Genomic DNA, 26,527 nt, shown 5'->3' with positions numbered 1-26,527 from the left:
TCACGTGGTAAAAATGCAAGGAAAAGGACACCTGAAGTTATTTCTCTGGAAGCTCTTACAAAAACAGAGAAAAAAATCCCCTCCAAAGGAGTCGAGCCACACCTACAGTAATAATCTGTGGTATTCAGCACTTCAGGGAGTGAAGTCTGTTGTGGCTTGTATGCCCGGCGGGGGAGGAGTGAGTAGGCACATACTTGGATGCGTCTCATCTTCAGAAAACTTTGCAAAAGTTGGTTCTCTGAATTCAGAGTCTGTCAGTCTCTGTGTCGGTCACTCTGCCCCTCACTTCCAAGCCACAGGCCCCCAGCCCTGCTGCTGCCTCTCACTCCTGACCCACAGTACCCCACATCCTGCCAGGGTGTGGAGATCCCCCTCTCCAGGCTCCAACCCCACCCCCCCAACATCTTCACAAATAACACACTCCCACACACACACTACAAAAATAGTATCTCATGATTTACATGCCAATCTCCTGATTTTTTTTAAGAGTCTGTCTCATGAGTTTTGGCACGGTGGGGCTGGCAATACTGGAGCTGCAGCCTGAACCCAAAATTTCAGGGTGAACAATGTAAAGATCTACCTCTCTTCACAGTCAGATCAACTAGGCTGGAGGCAGAAAGGGAAGGATGACTGAATAAAAACCCACTCAGAATACAGGCAACCCCCACTTAACACTGACTTGCTTAGCACTATTTTGCTATAATGCTCATATTAAATTGATACCTGATTCTACTTAGCGTTCAGCGAGTTTCGTTGTAATGCTTGCCGTTGCCATCTTGGGTCATTAAAAACACTTCCAGTCGCCATTGTGGATCGTCAAATACATTTGATTTTGCTTGATTTCAGGAACCAATTAAGAGCATTAAGCAGGGGTTGCCTGTACCAGGTTCCTTTCTTCCACATCAACTTGTGCTTACCATTTGCAAATGTTCTCAGACAGACATGAATGCAACCAATCTTGTCTACCTATAAGGAGCAGACAATGACAGATGTACCAATTGTTTTAGTTTGATGGACAGAGCATGCTCAATTTAACAGATGTTCAAGACAGCTTAAGAAACTGATGTAATTTGGATTTCCCCCTTTCCCCAAGTACTACCATGTGAGAAGCCTCAACCCTTGGTTTCTTAACAAGAAGATGGAAGACAATGTGTCTTGTGTTGAAAAGAAAGGCAAGGCACAGCCAGCAACTCCTCGGGTAACACTAATAGATTAACTTTTGTGTGTCAGCTTCTTCTAAAGGAAACTTGAAGAGCTTAGGTTGCTTCATGACACTGGCATGAAAGATGCGCCATAAAAACGCAACACTGCCATTGTCCAGTCTGCATCTTGCCCCATAAACCTCATCACTTCTGAGCTTGACACACAGTGTCAGCAAGCACACAGAAATGAGCTGGAAACAAAGCACTGGAGATGTGGCAACAGTCATCTCACCTAGTCAGGAAACCCACAGAGTTGAACTGCAAGGGCAAGGGTAGAGATCGTACATACCATATCCTTGGTAAGTCCCAAGGACGTGGGTAACCACCTTGTTGCATATGGTGCTTACCCCTGGAATACTGGAAAAGACCTGGGCTGTTCTTTTCAAGTATCTGGGTGGAAAAGAAAAGCCAACTATGTTTCAGTGCTGTTGCTGTCTGCAGCACCCAAGTTATCCCACTTCTGGGATTCCCTAGCCAAGCCCGGTAAGCCAAATGGTGCCAAACAGCTACAGAAAGACAAGTCCATCTTTGACATTGCATCTGAGGACATGAATCTCTACTGATGTTCTGAAAACACATGGATTAGACAGTGTGACATGATCAAACTACAAGGGAAAGGAAGTCAACATTTGTGTTCCAATTGCAGGAAGCCAAGAGGGGAAAAAATATACCAGCTAAAAGGGTCAAAAGACATAATTCTATTCCTGTATTATTGTAAGCCTTTTTTTTTTTTTTTTTAAACTGTAAGTCACTGAAAAACAATACATCAAATGTGAAGAGTGCTGCAAAGAAAAGAGCAATTCAGACTCTTTCCACCAAAGCAGGAGCTAAAAAGCGTATTCACAATCCAGACCCAGGCATGTCTTTGAGAAGACAAAATACAGGACCTCTCTGCTTAACTCCCCTGGGAATGCACAGCTTTTGGGACTGAGGAACAGTTTCAAAGCAGGCTCTCCAATAAGACAAATTTTCAGAATTCCCAAGCAATGTTTTAAAGGAAGTTCCCCTCAGCCGCTGAACGAACTGAGGATTTCTTAAGCCTAATTTCAGGATTTGCCATCCAAGAAACCTCTAAAATATTCATCTTTTTAAAACGTGCTAACACAGATTCTTGATGTACCAGCTCTCTGTTCCCTGCATTTGAGACCTGTATGTGCCCAAGTTGAGAGTGGATCAAAAGCTGCCAGAACACTGTAAATCATTGGTCTGAGCTAAAAAAGAAACTCAGTGTGCAAACAATCTTCCAGTAACAGAGCCACCACTGTAATTAAGATTAATGAGGTTACTTCAGGACAAAAGATGTTTCTTTTTTTAATGGTGCTGGCAACATGGGCAAAAGGTAATGCAGACACCAAGAATGTGGCCTGAAGAAAGCTTGTTTCTTAGCCTTGAGCACAGAAATGCTAGAAAATGCAAGAGTTAATGACAGACTCTTTTATAGCATGCACGCCTATCTGTTTACACAGCAGAACTGTCACCTGAAGTCAACAAGGACAGCTGGGGAGGCCAGGGGATGACAAGAGCAATTTAATCACTCTTCTGCTCAGGACCTCTGCCCCTATTTTGGTACAAAACCATGAATGACAATAATCGCTCTTCTCTCCTTTATGGAGGTAACCAAGAGACCATCAATTCACTCTACAAATGATTTTATGGGGAGGAAGAGGAGGGGCAGACCAAGATTACAGCAAAAGCTGAACATGTCTCTGAAGGCCATCCAGTGGCGGATGACTAGATGCACTCTGTAACGCAGGGTTTCTCTTGGCAACCCCAATATTCCTCAGAAACCTTCATCGAGGACTAACCTGAGAGCTTCCCATGGCAATACAAAGTGAGGGAAGGGATTTGTAGGGAAAGGACTTCTCCAAGGACTACCAGTGTTCAAAGCCAGTGAACACTTACCTGCAAGGGGAGTGGCAACAATTTACTTGCTGATACAAAGAGTAATCAGGGTGTTAATCAGGGTTTGGGAGTTAATGATTCCCCAGTGAATGACATAAGCAGCTAGCCAAGAGGAAGTGTTGGGTGCGGTCACTGCTCAACTTAAAACACTGTCACCCCTTAGCCATCCCAGCCCCACGAAGTCAGGTCCCCAGTCCTTTTGGGGAGGCCAAGGGTCTATCCCAATGCTCCACAATCAGCCCAGGTCATTTTCAGCAAGGGCATTTCTAAATAACCAGCCAAAAAGGCACCAGGATCTTGAGGCAGTAACAATATCTGAACCCCTGACAAACAAGCCAAGCAAACTGCATGGACTATGCAGCTGCTTAACCCTTCCCCACCCAAACAAAAGCAGTGCAAAAAGCTAACAATGCCACATTTTAGATCCGTGTTCATTCAAAACCACCACTTTTTTTCTTTTCCCTCAGCCAAATTCAAGAGAATAAAAGCCCAAAGAGGTGAAGGCAGCGGGACACCCCATGTTTTCAAGCCCTGTCAATCATTTCCTTCCCCTCCTATTAAATGTGATCTGTGTATATGCCTGAAAATATATTTTTAAAGCAGGAATCTGCTTACAGTTAAGGGGGTTATCTGCTCATTCACTGCAAATAAGGCATGATAGAGGGATCTGGAGCTAGTCTGAACATACAAAGTTTCAGATCAGGGAGATGTCTTCCCCAAGGAAAATTCCTTGGGGAAGACATCCTGTTTTCTGCAGATTGCTCTGACCCTAGTTAGCTAATAGGATGCGAATCTGTCTAGCATTGCTTATTACCATTCTGAGAAAGGCTCTTTTTTGCTATAAATTTACAATTATCAGCACTTGCACTATCTGCTTCCAGCCAAGACAGCACCATTCAGCCAAACTACTGGCATGCTAGCTGTCTGCTCAGGGTAAGAGAGGTTTCAACCTGCCGCCTGAAGTTATAAAAGTACAGTTTCCACTTACTGATGCTCCCTTCTCCCAGACCAAACACCCCATTTATGGGGGACCTTAATTTTTCTCCTGAGGCTAGAGACAAAAAACCAAACCAGAGCAGTTTGACATCTCTTCAGAAGTGTCTGAACGTGAAAAGTCCTTGCAACTTTCTCCTCAGGAGTTTAGCAGTTAAAGACAGAGGAAGGTGCAGCTGGTCCAGCCTTTCATGCTGCATTTATCTATGGCTGAGATAAGGGAGGCAGTGTCCCTACCCAGTTAGTAAATGGAGATGCTCTGGTTTGAAGACTGGAGGGCTATGTGAGCAGAAGAGAATTGTGGGGTGATAAAAACCTGGGCACTTCTCTATATTGGTGCTGTTTGCATGAAGTCCAGGTGGGCTCCAAATTCAGTCTCCCTGATCCCTTTCAATATTAAGCTGCATTATTAATTATAGGCTTACCCAACTATGAAAAAATGTTATAGCCTTGGTCTAGAACAGCAGTGACACACAAAAAGCCTCTCACAGGCTTTGTGGTTTTGAGGGACAGCAAATCAATTGTAAAGTCTTTTATATGGTCTCTGGAACGGACCCGACACACAGGATACAGCCACTACCAGGAATCCTCTCCTCACCTAACCCCATCGAAATCAGAAGCAATTCAAAGTCCTTCCTAATTACTGTTCAGCTAGTATCCAACACTGAAGGTGACAAAAGCCAGCAGCTCACATTCATGCTCTCACCACATGCTCACAGATGTGACTGCTAGAGAGAGTGCCAAATGTAGGCTTGCTGCTTGTGAACAACGGCACAATTAACTGATCCACAGCAGCTGTTTAATCTCTTTGTACAATAGGGCAGCCGGGGTTTGATCTCCTGCACATAGCTTGACTCTAAACTCTGAAAGGGCCACAGCAGGCTCTTTCAACGGCACACAGACCCACACAGCCCGTCTCTTTAATACGTTTCCAGAACCAAGCAGCCGAAGCTCTCCAGCATGAGGAACTGTTATGTGAAGCTACAAAATGCCCAAGTTGTTCAATGTTATTAGTAAAGTTAAATCAAGCTGCTTTCCACAGCCACACCCATGATTAAAGCTTTCTTCCCTCCCTGGTGTTAAATGATCAAAGCAACAGGAAAAAATAAAAACAGAAAAATACTGCCACTTGCTGGAAAAAGTAGGGTATGAAACACTTGGTGTTAATTCAAGCAGGACTTCCTTTAATATAAACATTTTGCAAGGAATCTCTCAGCTACTGCAAATGTAGCCCACAATCCGTGTGCTATTTATAGTGACCTACCTTCTACACAGCCCTTCAGTCTGGTAGGAACCCAGGGATGGCACACTTGGCAGGACCTTGTCTGGAGGGGGAAGATCAGCACCAGCATCTCTTGGAGCTCACAGTGGAAACAGAAAAACAGCCAAAAGGGTGTTTCTGGTATTCCCTTCATTAGGAACCACAGGTAACTGGTTTAATACCTCAAGCCTGTGGTTCACCACCTTTTTAGACACAAGGCATGCCCTGAGAAAGTACTAACTCTTAATTTTGTACTCATTTTTGAGTGCAGAAAAAAATAATACAGCAATTTTTCTGTTGCAAAGAACTCAAAAAAATGCAAGAGGTCACCATGTGTTTGACACTATGGATTCCCATTTGCAATCTCCCGGTTGGTCTTGTGAATCCTGTTGTACACTTAACAGTGTTAACATTGTGTGGCACCCCTGAAAGGATCTCAAGTCACCCCGAGATGCAGCGCACGCCGGCTGAGAATCACTGCCTCAAACCAACAAGTGAGGGAAGTTAACTTTGGAATCTGAAAAATTCCCTTGCCTTACCTCCATGTCTTTCATCCCATGCCAAGACGGAAGGAAAGGGGAAAGAAGTGAGAGGACGGACACTTCAGGGTGAGGGGCAGTCTCATGAACCACAAGTAAAGAGATGCTCCCCTGTCCAGCTAGCTAAGACCTGGGTTTGCATTACCACCTGACAAGTTCTATACTGAGGCCAAAGGAATTTTTACATCCTGCAACTGAAAAAGATCTAATCTGGGTATTATCTATCTTCTGAAGCACTGCTTCAGAGATGTTGGCCTAAATGGAATGGGGAATGCTGTTCAGATGCTCACTTAAAACCTAACCTAAAATCTGGGGCAAACTATGCATTTTATTAAGCACACTGATAAGTCTTGCCATTCTTGGGAAGATCTCTGTACATAACACTGGACCCATGACCACAAAAAGCAAAGAGGGAGGGGATGACACCTGTTCTAACTTGCCCTCTTAGCCTCACAATGGTTTTAGCTTGTCTTCTTTCCCACTGGGAAATGTTCATCAAGTTTCTTCCTTAAATTGCTCCTTTAGTTTCCTTATCTGCAAAATGTAGATAATGATACTGGCCTCCTTTGTAAAGCACAGTGAGAGCAGCTAAGTGTTACATAAGAGCCTGGTGCTATTATTCCAATCTCAAGAGAAGTTACATACATTTGCATTAAAACATACCACTTCCTTTTCAAAGGCCTGCAAGCACTAAGTCTCAAGAACTCCAGCATGGGGCGACAGACATTAAACAATCTGCCCAAATTTACATTAAGGGATTATTTACATCTAGAGTTCCCTCATTACATTCATGTGAACTAAGAATGCCCCACATGAAATTATGCAGGGACAGCTACTGCACTTTAAATTCACCTTAATGCTCAATGGTTGACAATCCCTCAGCATAGTTAGGAAAGGAATCCTGGTTTCTATCCCTCATCCTGTGCCTAAAAGGTAAGATTTCCTTCTTCAGGCAAGAAAAGGGGTATTTTCTGAATGATCTTTGCAGTATGAGAACGTAAGTGTTTAGTTCTTCTTTAAACTGGGCAGAGAATTCAAACAGAGCCTCTTCCACATTCATGCTCTCAGCGAGATCACCACAAATTATGTACAGACTGTCATGAGAAACTATGTACAGGCTCTCAGTTGGATTCTTTCACAGCTCAGTGTAATAACTCTCCCCCTCCAGTTAATAGGATTTTTTTAAATTTTAAATGCCCATTACTTTTCTTCTTTTTCCAAATAATGGATTTTTTTCTTTCAAGGTTGTGTGCAGTTCTGTTCCTGAATGGCATTGTACCCCTAACAAAATCATGCAGATGCCCCTGATGATGGCTGCAAATCTGGCTCCTTCTCTCAGCTTTCATTTCAATTTTAGACACACACCCTTCTTCCATGTCTTGCTGCAGGTGTGATGAGCCACGCAACTCCCTCCTTTCCTTTAGCTTTCCAATGCTCTCCACCTTCTCACTGATGCTGGGTTCGAGTCATGAACTAGACCATCTCCCAGGACTACTGTATTTGAAAGGGAATGTTAACTCCTCGGTGAAAAGTCCTTTTTATAGATTTACTGCATGGCAATATTACTCTGCTACATCTCGAGCAGAAAGTTTGGGGTTTTCCATTAATTACAATTGTTCTGCCCTACAACAGGTGTGAGTGGCACTTGATTCTAACAGAGCACTGTACTGGAAAGCTAAAAATCAAGGGCAAGGTCTTAAACAGCCATGGTCTACTTAAACTGATAAAAACACAATACCTTAAAAGGACTCGATTGCTTTTAAAGCCATTTACTTTCCCTGCAGCAGCAGGTCACTGGCTGATAGCTGACAGGCTAGGATATACCCGTTTGATCAGTGGAAGCTGCAGGTAAGATGCTCCAAAGTTAAGGTACCAATGTGAGAATAAGAACTCCCAGTAGTTCTATTCCCAGCTCCCACGTACTGCATGGCCTTCAAGTCAATCTCAGTGCATCATCTGCCTTCCCTGTATTTTCTTCCCTTTCACTGCCCGTTACAAAGAACTGTGCGTGCAGGGACATTCACTGACTCCCTCCTGCCACTTTTACCTGCATTTTGAGAATCCATTGTTTACAGTTTCAAAGCTGCAGCTCTGGCACTAAATACGTAGAGCTGTCCCTGGCATTCAAAGCATGGAGAGTCTCATGGATAAAAGGATTAATCCACAAATCATTTGTTAATAAGAACAGCTAGAAAATATGGAAAAAGAGCATGCTTTGACAGAACGCAAACAATACAGCTGAGCTATTTTCAAATAAACGCATCACTGCTACAAGTGGCAGCATCTTACCGCTTCAATCTGCTAGGAATTTATTGCTGATATGGATCAACTCCTTTGGAGACTGAAGTTTTTTATTCACACAAGGTGCAAAACAAGAAGCTGCAATAAGACCCTTTGTTTTATAGCAGGGCCAGATCCCATTACATATTTTTAAATTTTCATTTAAAATAAGCCTATCTAGCACTTTTGGTTGTGAAAACCTTTGAAATCGGAAGCAAGTGCAAACCACTGCAGTATTTTTCAAACAACTAGCAAGAAATACATCCAGGGATGACCTCAGCCAACATTACTGATTCCAGTGGCCAATATTTAGGAGCGGGAATTGGAACGGCTGAGTGTCGAGATGAGGAACATGACACTGAAGGGGCCTCCTTCCCCTCTCCTAAACTGAAAGTCACTTTTGCTCCCCAGGAACATTTCCATTCCCATTACCTAGAGCTTCAGCCTCCAATTTTGTGGCAAAACCCTCAGGCATGCCTCATGCCTTTTTGGGCAGAAAGAACCCATTGTTCTACCCAGCTACCGAGACCTTCACCGATACAACAGCAAGGACCTACACTGATGCAAAGAGTTGGTGAACTGATTAGGTGGTGCATTCAAATACATTCAAGCAGAGTACCAAAACACTGAAGTTACATTCATGTACATGTTAGCCAATAAAAACCTCTATTCTGCGTTTACTTGAAGCTACCACAGAATTTCCAATTTATTGAGGTGAAGCCTGATTGCAGAGTTTATCTACTTTGCTTAGTTCACAATGTGCAAATCTTACCCTGCCTTCTACAAAGTTTAGGTAAGAGATAGGACATAGGTCCTCAGGTAAAAGTCTTCCCTGGGCAATCTATACTCATTCAGTATCCCGCTGCACATTCATGTAGTTATGGGGAATAATCTAGCTTCCAAACCAAGTTCCAGCATGATTATATCCTATCTATACATGTCTCCTTATCTATCTTCTGGTAGATACAGCTCATCCACATATTTCCTGCCTTTAAACGTGTTGCCATGCTCTGTTACACAGCAACTGAATGCCAGCAGTGCAAGCAGTGACACAATTTTAGGTAAAAGGCATTTTTCTAAAGGCCATTGTTTGCAAATCCCCAATTTGGGATTAATAGCGCTCTTTCACTGTCAAATAGCTTTGAACACAAATTCTTATTAAAAAGGATGACTGAGCAGTCTGGTATAAAAAGCTCAGCCAGGATTTCTGTGGGTGGTACCTTTTATTGGACTAACTGCAGGGTTGCAAGATAGACTTAAACAAGCTTTTGAATGCGCCACATTCTTCAGGTCTCATTCATTCTTCTTCAAAAGTTTGAATAAGTATCCCAGCCTTGCAGGTGGTGCAATAAAAAAATATATCACCTGCAAAGACTGTTGCCTCTTATATTTCCTAGACCATCACGGCTACACCACCAGTCAGTGCTACCATAAAACCTTGGGGTCTTTCTCAGTGAATATTATAAGTGTTTCTAGAGGCTGTGAACCCATTGCAAACAGATTCCTCTACTGAGCTATTTCTCATGCAACATCTTCTAAATACAAGCATTCAGACACGTATGTCACAACAGACTTCTGATCATTTTGTGACAAGCTTGTATTATATTATGCACATTGCTGCACTGATTCTTTCTGACAACTTCCCACCAGGTCAGATCCAATTCACAGTACAGCTCATCCAGGACTTCAGATCCTGACTCTCAGCTTAATCACAGGTCTAGTTACATGACTATTGCTTCCTTAAATCTCTCTCACAAGCTAGGATTAAAAGGTCTTGAACATTCGTGTCACAAGTACAAAAATAAGTCAGAACTTAAACTAATTACGTGACAAAACAAGCCAGGAACGAAGCCACGCTGTTTAGATTTATTTCTTTTGTGAAGAGCTTCCCCACCCCACCACACCACACTTCCAAATACCTTTAGGTCACCAGCCTCAGGTTTCTCAGTCTCTGAATCGTCATCTTCCTACAAGACAAGAATTTACAGGATTAAGCTTAAAGAGTGGGCTTGGTAAATTACTAAATGTATACTGAGGGGCTTGAATTCGAAAGCCCAACACCAGAGCTACAGATGGCTTAAGCTTAAGGTCTCAATCCCCCCCTCCCCTCAGAGCGCCCCAAAGAAATTCTACAAGCCACAGAAAGAAGGATTTTTAGCCAAAGCATGACTCTGCATAGCAGACATCCCACCCCCAGAGTTCATGCAGCACCTCTTTACTGAAAACCAGACAATAAGGAGAAAGCAGAACTAGAAAGAAAGTTTTTGTCAAGCAAGAATTCTGGCTCTTTCAATGTTTCTGCACTTGCTCCTCATTAGCAGTTCTCTCAGAGCAAGCAGTATTTGCGAGACCTACTGTATTCTAAAGCACACACCAGCAACACAGAAGACACAGCTTGCCTGCCATCCCACTCATCATGCAGCCTAGGTGACAGTAGCCAAGCCCCACAAGTCTGAAAGATCTGGTGATGCCAGCAGACACCAGATCTTGCTCATTTACAGTTCAGTGCCCGAGGAAGCAAGTTTGCTTTTATCAAACACAGTACCGCACTTCCAAATACTCAAGAGGAACAAAGTCAGTTTGGAAGAATTTTACTTAATGGGCTTCATTCAATTATCATTTTGATCCAGAAAATAAAACCAGGTAACGGACAAAATGCCAAACAGAAATCACCATATACTATCCAAGAAGGGTTTTGTGGCTTTCACAATAGATTCAATTGTTACTGAAGAGTACACTGTTCAGCTGGCCAATTAATTTGACCATTACAAGGCAGCTCCCTCTAGATACAAATACATAACCAGGTGCAAGAGCTACCACATTTTTAAGAACATATATTTTCTTCCAACTCACATATTTGAGGGTGAATGGATTCCCCTCAAACTCCTCCGTTCCTCTTTAACTTTGGCCTGAAACAACTTAAAGGAAGTTGCAAGCAAAGTGAAAGGAGGAATTTGCAGTGGAAGTGCCATCTCAGTCTACACCATCTCAGGGCATGTGTTGGAGGCCCTGTGCTGCTGCGTTGCCATCTGGACTGCCCCTCCACAACCCCCTGCCCAGGTTGGGGAGAGGGGAGCACATCAACTTGCCGGTTACTTCAATTATATCACCTATGTACACAAGGATTACAAAGCTGAATAATTTGGTGTTTCCACCACTTTGTTGCCTTAGTTGAAAATGGCTGAGATTGGAGTGAACGTGGGGTGCAGTGCTCTAAAAATAATAATAAAAATAATGAGATCTTAATATCACAGGCTCTGTTTTTAAAAGAGCTTTTAAAAACCTACAGCCTCAGTGTACATGAATCATTTACACTACAAATCTATACCCACAACTACTCCTGAAGAAAGCAGCTTACCAACTAATACCAACTGGGATGGCCAAGGAGAGAAAGAAAATTCCAGAAGAAAGGGCTTTCCATTAGGAAGGTCCAATGTTGGTCCTGGAAAAAGGTTAAACCTAAAAACTAATGTTCCATTGCTATGATAGGCTATAAAGTGAGAGGCAGTTTTGGTAACTGCATTGAGGCTATAAAAATCAATAACCAGAGAAAACCCCCGTAAGAGAGAATCTGTAGAAAGATCTAAATATGCAAGGGATATCTTCTCTATTTCTTGCACTTCTAAGATGATGTGGGACTACATTCTAACTTCAAAAAAGTTATACCTGTAGCTCTTTGAAAACCTACTTGCCCATGCTGGACAAAAAGATTTTTCCTGATGATGAACAGTTAGGTTTAAGCCACCAGTTTCTTCAAGATTTAAGCTCTCTCTAAAAAATTTCTAACACCTATGAATGCAAAACAAACAAACAAAAAAAATAGAAATCCAGCCTCTAGGAAGTTAAGAAACTGCATTAGTTCACCCTTTGAACACCCAAAGCATCTGCCATGACACTTCTGCCATCATGTACAGCTCTTCCAGGTAGCAGCCATATGGAATTAACTGGACCAAGTCAATTTAACTTGTACTGTTCAGGTAATCATTTCACTGGCTTTAAATTGACAGCTGCTGCTTAGGAGAGCTGAGAGCAGTGGCTGAGACAGGCATGAAGTTCATCCCATCTATCTATGATCACACACACACACACACACACACACACACACAGATTTTGTGGGGAACAGTTACAGCAACAAATATCTTTTTTCCCCCTTCCTGCCTCAGAGGAGTGAGAAACTTGAAGTGGGAGTACAATAATAGGTAAGCAAACTCCTCATGACACGTAAGACGGAAGAAACAAAACCTCACTCCAATCAGTCGTTACAGTGGAGGAAAGGTACTTCAAGTTTCTCAGATCCCTACTAACTTGAGGCAGATAGAAAAGATTAATCCTTCTAGTGTAATCTAGTGCTAGAATTCTAAATTAATGTCCTATCAGTTAGGATTTTCACAGGGTTACAGCCACTACAGCTCCATGACAAAATAACTTGCCCTTCTGTGTGTAGGATCTATACTTGGCCATTAGATGCCTTGTGAATGTCATGCGTTGTGTATGAATATCCTAGGTATCACACAAAGCAGCCATCTACAGTGCTGTTAGGAACATGCCATGCTTTCACAACGAACAAAAAGCCACGCAGATCTATACAAAACCCCCCAAAAAACACTGCCATATCAATAGACATTGATGCAGTAAGTGAATTCTGTATCCATGAAAAATAAAGAAAAGGGACATAAGCACCATAATTTCCATCCTGCGAGTTGTCCAGATGGATTATGCAACATGTTTCTGTTCTCCCAATTACACATCAAAAAGATAGAGGATTATTTAATTCAGCTAGTGATACAGAATGCTGGGATCTCATCCATGGGGTGGAATCAGGAGGGCCCCAGTGTTAGTGTTTAGTAACACAAGTGAGCTGAGCCACCGGTGGATCTAAAAGGTGAAATCCTTTGAATTGTAAGCAGATAAAAAAGGAATAATAATAATAATTAAAAGAAGTTCTGCGGTAAGCAGAACTGATCCCCACACTTCAAAATGGGGTACAGAAGAACTAGAGAAGGTAGAGAAAGGCAACAGGGATGATTAGCAGTATGGAGGGGCTTTCATGAGGAGAAACTAAACAGGGTAGGCTGATTCAGTTTAGAAAAGAGACGTTCAAGGGGGAATATGAAAAGGGTTTACAAAATAGTAAATGGCAAAGAGAAAGTAAATAACAAATCTCTTACCTACTATCTCTTACAATACAAGAACGAGGGATGACTAGAGGTGCACCAGTACATTGGCCCAATATTGGATTGGAACTGATATAAAGAAAATAGGCTGTATTGGAAATCAGCCTGATGAAGCCAATAATTTAGCACCAATAAATGCCCCTGTGTGCACAGAGCCACAGTGTAGCACACAGGCAGCAAGGAGCACAGCCTGGCAGTGGGGAGAGCTGCCTCCAGCTGGTAAGTCCGTTGTGGTGGAAGGGGAGGAGGAAGGAAAGTGGCATGGGGGGAAGATCAATGCCCCCCCATGGTGAGGAAGGGAGGGGGCAGGGGTAGGCGCTGCCCAGCTGGGGTGGGGCGGGACATGAGACAGAGCTGTGGCTCAATGGGGGGGGCAGTGCTCTCACCGCTGTGTGGACCCCAGGAGGGCATTTGGGGGAGGGGGGGGACAGGAGCCCAGATCCCAGTGCCCCCCACAGCCCAGTTCCTAGTGCCGCCATCATGCGCTTGGAGCAGTCTCAGCTCAATGCCCCACCTCCACTCATGTGCCTGGAAGAGTCGGGCCTGCACCAGGCACGTGGCTGCAGCACTGGGAGCAGGGCTATGGCGAAACCTGGGGTGGTGGCGGTGGTACTGGGAGTGGGGCTACAGGGACATATCAACTGCCCAGCCAAGGCAGGGCAAGGTGCAGGAGCTATTGGGAACATATCAACTAAATATGGGGGACAAAAAAAAGAAAAAGCAGGGAAAAAAGAAGTCACAGGTTCATAGGGAAGGGGACATAATGCACAGCATGCCAGCCAGCACCTAGTGCCCCCTAAATGAGTCAAGGGAGCCTGTGGATACAGCCCAGTGAAACTCAGATCTAGAGACATGAGTGGAGTGAGAGGAAGACATCCCCAAACTCATCCATGTTCCCCACAAGCAAGAGCCTCCTTCCAGTTTGGTAGATGGCCAGCTGGGCAGAGCCCAGACGATTTTGACCAAGAGGTCCTGGGACTTGGTGGGGCCACAGACGGGGAGGAGCGCATAAACAAAAAGCCGTGGGGAGAAGTGCAGTCAGAACCTCAGCAGGAGGTTCTTAAGGAGGAAGAACAGGAGTTGCAGCCCAGCACACTGGAGATAGGTGTGTGCCAGGGTCTCCCTCTGTTGATAAAAAGGGCAGCTCTTGGGGGGTGTCCCTGAACCGCACCAGGTACACACCGGTAGTGATAGCTCCACAGAGGAGCCACCAGCTGAGGTCACTGGTAACATGAGGGCAGAATACAGATTTGTCCATTGAGGGTGCCCCCCATCTTGTCATCTGACCAGGATGCAAGGACAGGAGGACCAAGGATGTGTGACACAGGCCCTTTGATGTACTAGTTCAGAATGTGAGCCAATCCCCACTCCACTAAGTAGAGTTATAAGCCCCCCCTTAGAGGGAGGGCCACTAAGGGCACCTCACTGATTCCTTAGGACAATTAAAATACAAAACAGGGACAGGAATGAAGGTCACAGGTTTAAAACAAATGTGCCTAGGGTACACCAAACAATACACACTGGCTGAACATGTCCAAGGAGCCAGTGAAACTCTGCCCAGAGATGCAAATGGACAGGGACAGAAAAACAGCCCTATAGTCCCTTGGTTGCCTTGCAACAGAGCACTCTTCTCCGTCAGGAAGATGGCAAGCTTGGCTAGGGCCAGAAGCAGGTTGACCTGAAGGTTTCATGACTTGGTGGGGCTGTGGATGGGGAGTGTGTAAAAAAAGAGTGGGGAGTTGTGCAGCCAGAACCGGAGCAGAAGGCTCTGGGGGAGACAGTGAAGGGACTGGAGCATGATGCACTCCAGGTGGGTGTGCACCAGGGTCTGTCTCTGCTTGCAGAAGAGGCAGGCATCAGGTATGTGAAGTGCATGAGGTACATGCCCATGCTGACAGCTCTGTAGAGGAGCTGCCAGCTGGGGCCCCTGGGGGCTTACAGGATCAAAGTGGACTCCTGGCTCGCATACCAGGAACCCTTGCCCCCATCTTCACAAAGGGTGTCCCACCATTTGTTGCCCAAGCAATGACAGGATGACAAAGGATGCGACGTGGGGGAGGAAGGATTCTGTGTGATGAATGTTTCCAAGCCTAGATCTGAAACCTTATGGCTCTCGTTTGCCCTGTTTTTCGGTTTTTGCTTTTTTTAAGCAGCAGCACTGCCTGGAAGTTGGGCTGGGCCCAGCTCTGTGAGACAGTAACTCCTCTGCAGCCTGTTCGGTTCCTCTCCGCTGTAGATGGCAGGGGATGGACCAAGTTTCCTTGCCACAGGCAGCGCTCCCAGCCATTTAGGTGTCCCATTGCCGCAGCCAGGCAGAGGCTGCGCCGGCTCCCCTTGCAAAGCAGCTGGCACACGCAGCCTGCAGGGACTGGCTGCCCGTGTGAGAAGCCCCAACTCAACCTGGACATGGCTTCCCTATTTGCCACACTTGAACCTAGCTTCGCTCTCAAGCGAGGCTTCCTGCAGGGCGCCGGGCCCGCGCGATGCTCTCGCGGGGGGGAGGCGCCGGGAGGCCGGTGGGGAGGGGTGGGGCACTCACCGACTGCCGGCTGTTGTCGTCGTCGTCCTCCTCGTAGCCGTCCTCGTCGCCCTCGAGGCGGGAGAAGTCGTCCTCGCCGTAGCCCTCGGACACGAGGCCGCCCTTCTCCTCTGGGGGCAGGGGCGAGGGACAGGGTTAGCGCGCCGGCGCCTCGCGGTGGAGGAGAGAGAGGGGATGAGGGAAGGGGACGGGGACGGGGACTCACCGCCCGCCGCGACGCCATCGCTGCCTGTCGCGCCCGCCTCGCTGTCGGACTCGGGCTCGGAATCTTCCGCGTAAACCGCCAGCGACGACAGGACGCTCCGCTTAGCCGACGCCATCTTTCCCCTCCTCTCCCCTACCGGAAGTGGAGCTCGCGTCCGGCGCGGGGGATGACACTCAGGGTCAGAGGGCAAAGCGTTCGCTATGGCAACAAGGCCCACCCCTTCCGCTTCGGGCTAGTGGGGGAGGAGCGCTGCTGCTTTCCCTGTCTCAGCCGGCCCGCGGAGAGCGAAACCTGCCAGGCGACACGGGGCCCTTCCGCCGCGACGGCGCTCGGTAGCGGCGGCGGCGTCTGAGTGAGGGTGACTGGCCCTTTAACGGACGCTGCTGACGTCATCTCTCCGCGCCAGGGGCCGCCGCAGGAACAGGTGCCGGAAGCGGAGGAGCGGTGAGGATCGGGATCGGGGCCGAGGTCGCCCGCGCGGAGGGCGAAGGGGGCTCGGGCAGGGAAGCAAAAGGTCTCAAGTAGTCCCTGCTGCCGGGCAGGTTTCCTCTGGGAGGGGCAGGGCCCTGGGGAGGGGGGAAGGAGGAGGCAGCGGGGGGGCGAGCAGCTGAGGAAGGTGTAGCCTTGCAAAGAGCCGGCCGAGGGGCAGAGATGAGGGCTCCCGTAGCCCTTCCTGCTCCCCTTGCCCATCCCTCGGGTTAGGCCAGCACATGGCTAAGGAGCGCCTGGCCCCAGTGCCAGCTCCTTGTCGAGGGGTTGAGCTCTGTCCCCTGTTCCCCCTTCAAAAGCTGTTGCAAGTGCTGTGTGCGTAGGGGGAGGAAACGGGTGTCACTTGTACAGGGAGGAAAGGTTTTGCCATGAGACTGGTTCTCCCTTGTTTAGCGGGGTGTGGTGGGGGGCGGGAAGGAGGCTGATTTGTGAACGATTCCGGCTCTGCCCCGGGGGAGGGGGGTGGGCTTTGGAAGCAAAGATACCCTCAGAAACCTGGTGCTGGAGGAGTGTGACCCGCAACATTCAGGCGGGTGAGACTCTCGTGGGACTAATCCTCCTGACGGAGATGTTGCGATTGGCTGCTGGTACAGAGAACAGCAGAGCTAAGTAAGCTCCTTTCCTTCTTCTTTACCTTGACCTAGTCCTAAGTCCCATAAGATGAACGAGTGCAGCTCCTCCGGCCTGGAGGGCCGGGTCCAGAAGACTCTGAAGAAGGTCTTTGGTTTTGATTCCTTCAGGACCTCTCTGCAAGAAAGTGCAGTCTTGACAGTAGCAAAAGGTAAGACACAGCAGTTGTTTGGCGAACTGCGACCTTACTTCGTCAGCTTCCAATTCTCCTGCCTGCAGTGGAGTTGAAGGAGCTGGCCTCGTGGATTGTGCATTGCTGACAGTGGTTTTGCAATCCCTACAGAGGGTTTCTTGGTTTGGCCACTGTGGTAAACCATCCTAGACCAGAGATAATCCAAGGGTGCTTTGCTGGGGAAGAAATGCTAGTATCCTTTACTGGGAAAGTGTTCTCAGTGGATGTAGGTGACCCAATAAACCTGCCTTGTATATCATTATAATAATGGTCTTTCCTCCCTCCACCCAAACATAAGAAGTCTTAAGCTGGTTAATATGCAGTTTTGCTGATTTAAGTGCCCTTCCCCTAGGACCTCCAGCTGGCTCAGCTATAGATTCATAGATTGTTAGGGGCTGGAAGGACCCTGCAAGATCATTGGGTCCAGCCCCTCTGCACTAGGCAGGAAAGACAACTGAGGTCAGGTGACCCCAGCAAGGTGTCCAGTCTCCTGTATTGGGGTTTGCAGCTCTTCACACCTTAAACTGACAAAGTAGTGCTGGCAGAAGTTTATAACATGACTTGGCTCCATTATAGATATGGTTTGAATTCACGGAAGAGTTCTCTGAATGAAATGGTAAAAGCATTCTTTCACTGGTGAAACTCTGTGTATGCTAGGGTTTTGCCAAGGTGCCTTTGTAAACCAGGTTTGGTTCCGTGCTCTTGACTGACATCACTGTGCTAACAGAACTGGTAGTTATAGACCAGGCTATAATATCAGAAGCCTATGATCTCCCTCTCTCCACTGGCCACTAGCCCACACACACAGCTGTAGCAAGTGCCTGTGTCAGAGCCAGGGTATCATGTCAGCAATATGTTTCTGCCTTCTAGTTAGTGTGGTATGAGTTGTCCTCTTTCTCATTTAGTAATGGATGCTGTTTTACAATACTAGTTCATATAAAGTATCTGCCTGCAGTTGAAAGAGTCTTAAATCTCTGTTGCGGGGAGATTTTATTTAACAGACTGCAGTAAAAATCTGTCCAGAGACTATAGCAACTTAATTGCTGAAGGTACAGTCTAAAAGCAAGCCCTTCTGGCACTGGGATGGTATAATCTTGAATAAGTCAGTTAACTTCACTGTACCTTGGTTTAAACCTCTGGGTAGAATAATTCCTGTTGCGTAGCAGGATTACAAGGCTGAATTAATTGCAAAGCAGCTAGAGATTCTTGTAAAGAAGCCGCTAGAAACATGCAAAAGATTATTTTGCTTTTAGGAACTAAAAAAGACCTTTCTTGTGCTGGCATCTAGTGCTGTACGTGCATAAGCCCAGCATGAATACAGCTTCTCTTCATGTATACAAGCTGTTGTACCCAACCCTCCACAGCATAATCCAAAGGAATTTACCGCTGTTCAGCAGCTTTGAGTCTTGTTCTGTTGTCTTCGCAGGCGAGAAGGATGTCTTTGTATGCATGCCCACAGGGGCAGGGAAATCCCTGTGCTACCAGCTTCCTGCAGTACTGGCAGTGGGCATCACCATTGTCATTTCACCTCTGATTGCACTGATTCAGGTAACCGTCTCCTGTTAGCTCTGGATAGGCAATCAGTGAAGGGGTGGGGAGACTGGGGAAACACAGCTGGGTCCTGCCTTTCCACCCACCAGCTTCTAACATCAATTGGTCTCTCAGGTCTCTTCTCATTACCAATGAGTGGGTTTTGCCACTCTGTTAGGAGAAAATGTTGCTGTTGCCAGATTTACCTGGGTTTAAAGTCTTCTGACTTGTCTGAAGAGCAGAACTGTGGGAGGCCTCTCTCCAGCATTCTAATGGTGACAGTAATGGGACTTGAACCAATATCTGCAATGGGGACCTTTGATTTAACGGAGGGTCACAATGATTGGTCCTGTTCCCTTCCCTCAGTGATGCTGTCTGGAGACAGCAGCATTGATCCACTATAAGTGTTTTAACTGGAGCTTTCCCAAGAATAAAACTGCCATTTTATCACATATAGTAAGAACCCTAAGGATAGTCCTTTTTTCTCATAACTGATCTTTGCCATTATCAGACAGAATTGGGGACAAAAAAGCAATTCTGGGAAGAAGCAGTTTTTGGCAGAGGCGCTTCTTAAACATTTTAGGTTACAGGGCACTTACTTTGGGGCACCTTACTGTTTCTGGTGTGTTATACTCAGTTGTGAACAATCACTCTCCACAGGAGAAGCTGCAACATTACTTAGATTCGGTCCAGTCCAACGCGCTGCATGATGCTGGCTTCCTTTTAAATAGGCTTCAACCAACATTTTACATATTTTTGAAATGGCTGATAGCTCTCAGAAAATAGTTATCAGTAGGGAATTTCCTTCAATCTAGAATCTTTCCAGTTGGGTTCTGCAGGGATTAGTACTAGTCCTGATGCTATTCCATATTTTTTGCAAGGACCTGAAAGTTGAGGGAGAGAAAATTGCTGCTGATACAATTTGCAGATGACTCAAAGATGGGCAGGATGCTAACTAACAAAGAGGATAATGCAGTTTGGCCAGAAGGATGTATATTGCTTGTTAAGGGCTGTTGAAATGTACTGCATTTTGTACAACTAAATACAAAGGCGAATAATACCTAGGACATGGGAATGCACTGGTGAGACTGAAACTGGAATGCTGTGTACAGTTCTCGTGTGTGTTTTTAAAAGGATGCTGGGAAAACTGGCAAGGATGCAAGGAAAAGCCACAAAAGTGAATCAAGGGCTGGAGAATGTGCCTTGCAGTGAGAAACTTGGTGCAGTCAATTTATTACAAAGGAAACTGGAAGTTGACTGGATGGTGAAGCACTTTCTCCCTTGGGGTGAAAAGCTCCATAGCCTAGTAGACAAAGGCCTGACAAGAGCCAGTGGATGAAGTGAAAGCTGGACAGATTCATATTAGAATTAAGATACACAGTTTACCAGTGAAATGACTAACCAGTGGAACAGACCAGCAAGTGGGGTGGAGAACTCCCTGTCTCAGCAAAGGCAAATTCCCAAATGTTTGAGTAAGACTGTGCCTGCCTGGAAGCCATGCCTTAGTCACCTAAGGTATTGGGCTCAATTCAGGGGCAAGAACATGACATTCTGTGACCTGTGTTATACACAGAGTCAGATTATTGGATCTGGTCATTCCTTTGTGCTTTAAGAATCTATGAATTTCACCTTGGAGGTGGGCCCTTTGTGTAATGGTGGGTGAAGAAATATCTGTACGTAGAATGTATTTCACTTAAGTTTGTAAAATGCTTTGGCAGCCTGTGGATCTAGAGATGCTCTATAGATATGAATAGTTGGCATCCCTAATGCTCTGATGGTAAGCATCCTGAAAAGATTTGGTCCCCTCCCACCCCTTCTGGGAAGGGCTGGACATGTCATGCATAGATCCCTTCTGCCAGTTTCATTGCTGCACAGGGAGTGTTTGTCACCATAAAAGCCAGTGGTCGCACAGACACAAGGCTGAATGGTTTTGCTAGCTGCTGTGTTTAAAACCTTGATGCTTTTGGTTTAAGAGGGTTGGAGCTGTGGCTTCGCAGTAGCTGTGTGTAGACCTGGTCTGGGTTGGGGTACAGCTTTTTTTTTTTAAATGCTTATCTTTTTTGGTGGCAATCCTGATACCATGCTTCCTTCAGTGCTATTTTCTTCCTCTGTCACAGGATCAAGTGGATCATTTGTTGGCCCGGAAGGTCAGAGTCTACTCCCTGAACTCCAAGCTCCCTGCCCAGGAGAGGAAGACCATTCTGGCTGACTTGTCAAGTGAGACACCCCGGGTAAAGCTCCTGTATCTCACCCCAGAGATGGCAGCTGCTGCCTCCTTCCAGCCCATCCTGAACTCCCTAGTGTCCCGAAACCTCTTGTCTTACCTGGTGGTAGATGAAGCTCACTGCATCTCCCAGTGGGGGCATGACTTCCGGCCTGACTACCTACGGCTGGGCTCCTTGCGCTCTCACATACCTAACACGCCCTGCATCGCTCTGACTGCCACAGCCACCAAACAGGTCCAGGATGATATTGTGGCATCTCTTAAACTGAAGCAGCCTATCGCCACCTTCAAGACTCCCTGCTTCAGATCCAACTTGTTCTATGATGTGCAGTTCAAAGAACTCTTGACTGATTCCTATGGGAATTTGAAGGATTTCTGCCTAAAGGCTCTCAGAGTGGAGAACTCCACAGGGGTAGGTTTGTCTTGGGAATTACTTCCTAGGCCAGAGCCCTACAGAGGCTTCCTACATGTATGGTGCTAACAGGTCTGGGAAGGAAGGTCTGTGAAAGGAGCATTCTTAAGTCATTTTTAAGACATTCTCAATCTTTGACGTGTAGGATTTCCTTCCCAGCCTCATTTGTCTTTCCCTGCTGGAAAAACGGGCATATGAGAGTTTTGCTTTGCTATGGACTAAGTGCTCTATGATGTAGGCTGGCCTACATGCCAGAAATATGGCAATGGTCAGACCTGTTTAGCTCCTTGCTGTACCAATTTACCAGTGTCCTTGGTAAGTTACTTAGCTGCTCTGTGCCTCACTTATTCCCCTGTACAACAGGGATAGTAATGCCTCTCTACCTTTCAGGGTGTTGTGAGGAGAAATATACTGAAGACTGTGAGGTGCCTGGATACTACGGTAATGGGGACTTCATGAGTATCTAGGACAGACAGGCAGGCATCCAATTTGCCTTACTTTCATGCTGTTTTATCAGCGCCATAGGGCATAGACACAACTTTAAGGATATTTTGTTGCTGCCAAGAAGAGATATGTTGTAGGCTCTCTCTGTCCTGGTCCCTCAGCAGTAATAGCTGCTAGCTTTGTCGCTCTTCCTCAGGTGGCACACTGGATTTTCCCTTCTCTCTGCTTCTGTAGGTATACTCTGGCTGTGGCATTGTGTACTGCAGGACAAGAGAAACCTGTGACCAGCTGGCTATTGAGCTGAGCTACAGAGGAGTGAAAGCCAAGGCCTATCATGCAGGTACTAGAAGCTGTGACTGCCTAGAGTCAGTGTAACAGAAGGTTACCTTCCTTAATGGTCTGGCTCAGGCAGATCTTGGAGAGCAGCTCTCTAGGTCTGACATTGTGACAGCTCAGGTGGGGCCTGGGACTCAAGGCAACTGGTCCTTGATACAAATGCTAGAGAAATGGTTGAATGGTGTTCCCGGGAGCCTGTTGCCTTTGATCCTCCAGAGTCTGAATGTAACCACCTGCGTGCCGTGTTGCGAGATGATTCTCTTCAAGCTTCTGCTTGGGAGGGGTCCAGATTGTCCTCTGTTGCATCCTTAGTCTGACACTGAGCCAGTTTGCAGTCTGGAGTAATGGGTTAAGCTTTGATCTGTATGCTCTTGCAACTTGAGCCAGTCAGGCAGTAGATGGAGCTAGAAAGGGTACCCTTCTTTCCTTCTGACTTCTCTGCTTTTCCCTCCCCAGGACTGAAGGCAGCTGACAGGACTTCAGTTCAGACTGAGTGGATGGAGGAGAAGGTCCCAGTCATTGTTGCAACCATCAGTTTTGGAATGGGAGTTGACAAAGCTAATGTCAGGTGTGTTGGTGTTTGGAGGGCTGAAGAAATGGTGGAACTGAGGTATCACAATGGGTAGGAACTTGGGAAGAGGAGAGGGAAAGGCTTTCTTAGCCACTCTTGTTCATTAAGGTCTAACTCATCTGAAACACCTGGAAGAAAAATAGCCTCTGCAAGATTCAACGACTCAGCAGCTGAGCAAAATGTGTCTGTGGGATAAGCTCAGAGGGGTTTCAAGAGCTCCAGGGACCATAGTTTAACTTGTAGGCCTGTGCTGGTGTCTACCTTCTCTCTCTTTCCTGGGTATCAGTGGTTTAATCAGAAGGACATTTGATTATCCCAGACTGATACAAAGCACTGCTGCTCAGCCTTGCCTTTGCATTAATAAGATATTGAGTGGTGACTTGCATATGCACCATGCCTGACAAGTGCTGGTGTTGCTTTTGGGGATTGGGCTAAGGGGGTGAATGGAAGGATGATGTAGTATCTCTGCTTCTGTTGGAGTCAGCCTGTCCCAGTTTGCTGCTAACCCTGTCCCCAGCAATAGTTAATCATTGCAGGAGCTGACAGCCACGGCTAAGGAGGAAACTTGTATCCTGATGCTTCTTGGCTGCTCCTGATAGTACAGTCCTGATAGAAGCTGAGTATTTAAAAAATATTGGCAGCATATCACTGGACTGCTTTAAGAACTCTGAGGTACAAAAATGTGAGTAAGAATAAAAAAGGCAGCAGTCACTGTGTCGTCCCATGGTGGCAGACCTAAGTCAGCTTTGCAGTAGTGTCTTTTGGATGCACTTCTCATGTGCAGGCTTAATTATGAGTTAGTAATGGTCCACAGTGGCATTTCATGCCTGGGTGGGAGCCCTTAGTCCACAGCTGAGCCAGAACTTTGTGTGCATATAATTGGCAAAGGTGCTTTGTACTGAAATTTAAGTAACATCTTGTGAATTTGCAAAGCAAACGCCACTCTGTTAATAACGTGTAATTTTGTGGTACTAGACCCAGATGTCTGGAGACAGACTATTTTTTCCATCCTTCACAATTGTATATCTTGATGCATTTGGGGGAGCTAGATACATCTGTATCTGCTGTCTTTGAGTGGCATCCCACTATTGAACTGTTCACATACATACTAGTCTTCTGTTGTAACTTCCCTTTGTGTTGCTCATGGTTCAAAACCCCTTACCTCATAGGCTCCTGGGTTCTGACTCTCACCCTCCTGCCACCCTATTTGTATGCTTTATCCTTGACCTCAGCGGAAAGTGCTGCTGTCCTTGCAGCAACTGAAGAAGTCTACAACAACATGTTTCCTGTTGCCTTGTCCCATGCAGATTCGTTGCCCATTGGAATATTGCCAAGTCGATGGCTGGGTATTACCAGGAGTCTGGAAGAGCTGGGAGAGATGGGAAACCATCTAGCTGCCGTCTCTATTACTCTAGGGATGACCGGGACCAGGTCAGCTACCTGATCAAGAAGGAGCTCTTTACCATCCAGGTAAGATCCACAGAATACTATTCCGGAGCGTGGTTTTTTCAGTCTTCTAGGTAAAAGTTTGCTACTGTGTTTGCTGTCTGGTTAACATTAATCTTGCGGTCACTTCAGAGTGTCCCAAAGTAGGATGGAGTTTACCTAGATCTGGCCCCAAAGCTGCCACGTGAGCTGGGGGTAAAAGTATTGTACCTGGATCTGGCTTCATAGTTGCCACATTTGAAGAGAGTGGAAGAGGCTGAAGCAGTGAGAACAGAAGTGGTTGGAGTTGGAGGCATGGCTCAGGCAGAGGTGGTTAGACTTGGCTGTGGTACTGCCATAGGCTGGAAGAGAAGTGGAGCCTATGTTCTAGAGGCTGGAGGGATAGTTGGGTTTGGATGTAGGCAGAGTTGCTGCACCTGTCCAAAACTGTATCAGAGGGAGCTTTGCTGATCATCCCCTGCTTCTTCTCAGGAGAAGAAAGGCACCTTGAAAGAGTCTGATAAAGCAATGATGACAGCTTTTGATACTATGGTGACCTTCTGTGAAGAGCTTGGGTGAGTATATCTGTTATGCATTGCTTGAGGGTCCCTCTTTCTCTTACGTCACCATGACAGCCAGGACTGTTGTGCTTTCTGTAACTTTGCAACTGTGGAGAAGAAAAATGTCTCCTAGTGGTTGTGAAGGAATCTTTCCAAATCCCATTGAATGTGATGGATGCAGTGCTGTCTGTGGGCTGAGGAAGGCTGGCAGGAACAGCAGCTCAGAGAGGTGTGAATGCCTGCTTTAATTGCAATTGGCTGTTGATCCTGTAGCTTAATGGGCTAAAATGTTGATGTTAAAGTTATCATTATTCTGATCACTGAAGCAGAACTGCTCAATGTGTTTGTAGGATGTAATGGTTGATACTGGGGACATAGAGTGCTGGGGTTCCTGGTTGGTACACTGGAGTCTGTTCAGTACTCCTGCTCACTAGTATGAGTTGCTGCTATTCCATGATGCCAAACACTACAGCCCTTGGAGCCAAAAAAAATCCCCTTTGTACTCTGCTTCCCTTGCTTTTCAGGGCACCGGGACCCACAAGTATTGCCTGTCAACCCTATGACTTTCCCTATAGCAACTTCTGTAAGCAGTCGTATGCCGCCAACATGGAAGCCAGCAGCACAGTGTGACTCTGAGACACTCTCTTAAATCCATGCCCCAGAATTCCTAGTCTCTTGTAGAATTCAGCACCAGGCTTCATGCAGAAACCAGGAGCACTTGCTTGAGATAAGCACCAGAGCTTGGCTGCTTCTAGTGATGTCTGATTTGGTTAGATTGTGTCTGAATCGTTTCAGCTCCTAAAGCTGGTCAGTTCAATAGGAGGTACAGTCTCTCTCTCATCTGAGCACACCATCCTCCTCCATCCTCTGTTGCTATGAAGATCTCGGCATATGAAACTGGCACATAACCACACTGGCTGGCTGCATGCCTCGGGGGCTGCAGTTCAGCTGGAAGCAGGCAGAGGGGGATTGTAACCCTGCCACGACAGAGTGGGCCAATTGAGAACGATAATTGGCTGGCCTATGGGAGTTACAAAGCTCCTGGAGAGAGACTGATCAGGACAGAAGAGAGATGGCTAGGAGGCTAAAAGCAGCAGTGACCTAGAGAACTCGCTCAGGCTCTGGGAGAAGACTGAGGCAGATCGGAGGAAAGAGAGGACTCTGAGGTGAGAGGCTGCAGTGTAGAGCCAGAGTGTCCCTCTCAGGGTCTGGAAAAAGACCCTAGGTGAGTCGAGGAGCTCAATATAGCAAAGGAGAAGACTGGGACTGGAAAAGCGGCACAAAACCAGAGTCACCTTATCAAGATCTGGGAAAAGGCCCCAGGATTGTGAGTGAACTCTATGGACTGTGTTTCCATTTGCTTGCTGGTTGTTTATACCGGGGGGTGTCAACTGGGGGTATGCGTACCCTCGGGGGTACTTGGGAAGGCCCTAGGGGGTACGTGTGGGCAGGGATGGAGTGCCGCCACCCACTACCCTGCACTGTTGCCTCCCAGGAGCAGGGCTGGGGTGGGGCGAGGGCAGCAGCATCCCTCTGCGGGGCCGCGTAGGTGCTGCCCAGCTGGTCAGGAGCAGTGGGAGCTTGCATGCAGCGGCTACTGCCATCCACCACCCTGTACTGCTGCTGCTCCGCATCCAGC

The 26,527-nt window shown here is 46.5% G+C and overlaps 2 protein-coding genes across 17 annotated transcripts in view; one reads left to right on the top strand and one right to left on the bottom strand.

Annotated features, from left to right (window-relative positions):
- Nucleotides 1–16,318, bottom strand: part of SAP30BP (SAP30 binding protein) — a 51,760-nt gene extending 35,442 nt beyond the window's left edge. For 3 of the 6 annotated variants that reach the window (XM_019542574.1, XM_019542575.1, XM_019542572.1), the window contains exons 1-4: nt 16,313–16,318; nt 16,096–16,222; nt 15,891–16,000; nt 10,097–10,144 (exon numbers count right to left, since the gene is read on the bottom strand). In XM_019542574.1, the coding sequence (XP_019398119.1) occupies nt 10,097–10,144; nt 15,891–16,000; nt 16,096–16,210 (273 nt within the window). In that variant the 5' untranslated portion in view covers nt 16,211–16,222; nt 16,313–16,318. Of the gene's footprint in view, nt 1–10,096; nt 10,145–15,890; nt 16,001–16,095; nt 16,223–16,312 lie in introns of those variants that run through there. The other 3 variants (XM_019542576.1, XM_019542577.1, XM_019542573.1) reach the window with 2 other exon arrangements.
- An 89-nt stretch (nt 16,319–16,407) lies between these two features.
- The window catches only part of RECQL5 (RecQ like helicase 5), a 46,425-nt gene continuing 36,305 nt past the window's right edge, over nt 16,408–26,527 (top strand). For 3 of the 11 annotated variants that reach the window (XR_002102420.1, XM_019542568.1, XM_019542569.1), the window contains exons 1-7: nt 17,028–17,365; nt 18,813–18,934; nt 21,034–21,552; nt 22,231–22,336; nt 22,789–22,900; nt 24,211–24,373; nt 24,821–24,903. Coding sequence is in view for 10 of the 11 variants with exons in the window: in XM_019542568.1 (XP_019398113.1) it covers nt 17,245–17,365; nt 18,813–18,934; nt 21,034–21,552; nt 22,231–22,336; nt 22,789–22,900; nt 24,211–24,373; nt 24,821–24,903 (1,226 nt within the window). In the remaining variant the exon portion in view is untranslated. Of the gene's footprint in view, nt 16,540–17,027; nt 17,366–18,812; nt 18,935–20,058; nt 20,553–21,033; nt 21,553–22,230; nt 22,337–22,788; nt 22,901–24,210; nt 24,374–24,820; nt 24,908–26,527 lie in introns of those variants that run through there. The other 8 variants (XM_019542562.1, XM_019542571.1, XM_019542561.1 and 5 more) reach the window with 8 other exon arrangements.

This window comes from Crocodylus porosus, unplaced genomic scaffold, assembly GCF_001723895.1.
Source record: "Crocodylus porosus isolate Cpor-Errol unplaced genomic scaffold, CroPor_comp1, whole genome shotgun sequence".
Taxonomy (NCBI): Eukaryota; Metazoa; Chordata; order Crocodylia; family Crocodylidae; genus Crocodylus; species Crocodylus porosus.
Note: the sequence above shows the minus strand (reverse complement) of the source record. Positions and strands in the feature narration are given on the sequence as shown.